The 2,699-nt window shown below is 41.9% G+C and overlaps 1 protein-coding gene across 2 annotated transcripts in view; it reads left to right on the forward strand.

The window, feature by feature from the left end:
* The window catches only part of GTF2H3 (general transcription factor IIH subunit 3), a 28,595-nt gene that overhangs the window by 17,000 nt on the left and 8,896 nt on the right, over positions 1–2,699 (forward strand). For both annotated transcript variants that reach the window (XM_003796029.3, XM_023516837.1), the window contains exon 5: positions 2,113–2,175. In XM_003796029.3, coding sequence (XP_003796077.1) covers positions 2,113–2,175 — 63 coding nt within the window. The remainder of the gene's footprint in view (positions 1–2,112; positions 2,176–2,699) is intronic.

Raw genomic sequence — 2,699 nt, forward strand, 5'->3', positions numbered from 1 at the left:
GTGGCTGGCACCTTAGCTGCTTGAGCCACAGGAGCCGAGCCTTTTTTAAATTTATTATCTTTGCCTTCTATTATACTGCCATTCCATTCCCTATTTCTGTCAACCTCATCCACCTAGTTTTCCAAATTAAAAGCTTCTATTTTTGACTCTTTTCTTCTCAACTCTGATATCTAATCTGATATGAAATCCCAGTAATTTAGCTTTAGATAGCCTGACCACTTCTATCTAAATTGGGCTAGACAATTCTCTGCTGTGGGGACCGTCCTGTGCATTGTAAATTACTTAACAGCATCCCTGGCCTCCACCCACTACTAGATGCCATATCATCCCCTAGTTGTGATAAACAAATATACCTTCAGACATTGCCAAGTGCTCCCTGTAGGGCACATTCACCTTATAGGCTTTTGCCTTGATGATTGTAATGCTTCCTTTAACTGGTCTTCTGATTTTGTCTCCCAGGTTAAGTCTTTAAGTTGAAATTGCCATTTCCCCAGCTTCCAGGCCTCTGCTGGCTCCCTGTTGCCAGTGGGTGGTGGTTTTCAAATCTTAGTCTGCTTAGAATCACCTGGAGGGAAAAGGCAGCTCTATGGAGACAGAAAGTAGTTAGTGCCCAGAGCTAGGGAGAGACAGGCGAATGACATGGGTACACCAGCCTAGGTGACCTGTTGAAGTAATGGAAGCTGTTCCAAAATTGGACTGTGGTGATGGTTGCACAACTATAAATTTACTAAAAATAAATGAATTGCATATCCAAAAGGAATAAACTTTATGGTCAGTAAATTATACCTCAATAAAGCTTTTAAAAATCACCTGGAAGGCTTGTTAAAACCTTGCTCCTATAGCTGGTTCTAGAATCTTGCTTTAAGAACCACTGGCCTCCAGGTAAAAGTCTCAACTTTCATAGTGTTGGGCAGCGCCTGTGGTTCAAAGGATTAGGGCGCCAGCCTCATATGCCGAGGTGGCAGGTTCAAACCTAACCCTGGCCAAAAAGTGCAAAACAAACAAAAAAAACAACTTTCATGGTGTTGAAGACCTTTCCTGATGTGACCTCACCCATGGGGTACCAGTTGTCCTGGACCAGCTGCCAGTAGAGGATTAATCTAGATTCCTCACCCTCTTGAATTCCAGGATTAGGATTTTGATTTCTTAGGGAACCTTTTTTACCCAAGACAGCAAACTAGTAGCATCCTCCCTCCTGGCTTCCCATAGCCAGAGGGAAGAGTTTCTCTGTCCTCTTTTCACTGGCCATGCTTTGGGAGTGACCAGCACAAGGGTAGTGGGACACGGGAGGCAGGAATCCTGTCCAGGTGCCCTATGTTTATTCATGGCATTTTGTACAATTATGTATGATCATTCATAAATTTGAATCTTCCCAAATAACAGGAATTTTTGTTTAGACACAGTCTTACTGTCACCCTGGGTAGAGTGCCATGTCATAGCTTATGCCAGCCTCACACTCTTGGGCTCAAGGGATCCGCTTCCCTCAGCTTCCAGAGTAGCTGGGACTATAGGCCTGAGCCACCACACCTGGCTAATTTTTCTGTTTTTAGTAGTGATAGGGCCTCACTCTTGCTCAGGCTGGTCTTAAACTCCTGAGCTCAAGCAATCCACCCATCTCAGCTCCCACAGTGCTAGGATTACAGGAGTGCACCAGCGCATCCAGCCCCAAATCGCAGGATATTTTAATTAGTGTTTTTGTTGTGATAAAATATAGATAACAAAATTTACCATTTTAGCCATTTCTAGGTATACAGTTAGCTGTTGTTGAGATCGCTCACTTCGTGCAACCATTACTACCTTCCTTCTTCAGAACTTTCTTGTTTTTCGAAACTAAAACGCCATATTCATTCCCCATTCCCCTAACCCCCAGCCCATGAACAGACACCAGGATATTTTAAATTGAGAAAAGGTGAACAAGTTGCTTATTGAAGCATGACTGAGAACAAATTGGTATGTTTTTAAACCTCCGGTTTCAAAATGTCATATTTTGATTCCACTCGTGCAGAATCCTTTGGTTCTAAGCATACTTAGTTCAAGGAAATGCTAAATGATTTTAGTTCAAGCAAGTTCTTAAAAATTATCTTTTTAATATTTTCTTTTTAATATTTGCAGGTGACATAAAGGGTCAACATACAGAAACTCTGCTGGCAGGATCCCTGGCCAAAGCCCTTTGCTGTATCCTTGCTGTCTGAGTTACATAGAAAGTGTCTTCTGTAACAAAAACATCTTATGACATTTCTTAGAACCTTAGGTGTCCATTAATAGGAAGCATAAGTGTAATAAAGTGGTGGATAATACAAAAGTAGTTTATCTTGGCTTTGAAATGTTTTTAAAATAAAGTAGTTTATCTTGGCTTTGAAATGATTTTAAAATTAAGAAATGTTTTTGAGACAAACTCAAAGTGGGAAGGATGAAAAAACTCTAGTTTCTATAGTATGTCCTTCTGCCTGCAGCCAGTGCTGCTTCACGATGCTTCCTTGTTTCTTATTCTAATAAATTGGGGCTTTTGAAAAATTTTTGTCTTCCTTGAGTTGGGAATAGTGTTTGATTTTAAAAGCTGTTTGCTGACCCTGAAGCTTAATAAATGAGTGACTGGGCTCGGCGCCTATAGCTCAACGGGCTAAGGCGCCAGCCACGTACACCTAAGGTGGCGGGTTCGAATCCCCAGCCCGGACCCGCCAAACAACAATGACGGCTGC

The sequence above is a fragment of the Otolemur garnettii genome, unplaced genomic scaffold (genome assembly GCF_000181295.1).
Source record: "Otolemur garnettii isolate 467f Iridium unplaced genomic scaffold, OtoGar3 scaffold00099, whole genome shotgun sequence".
Taxonomy (NCBI): Eukaryota; Metazoa; Chordata; class Mammalia; order Primates; family Galagidae; genus Otolemur; species Otolemur garnettii.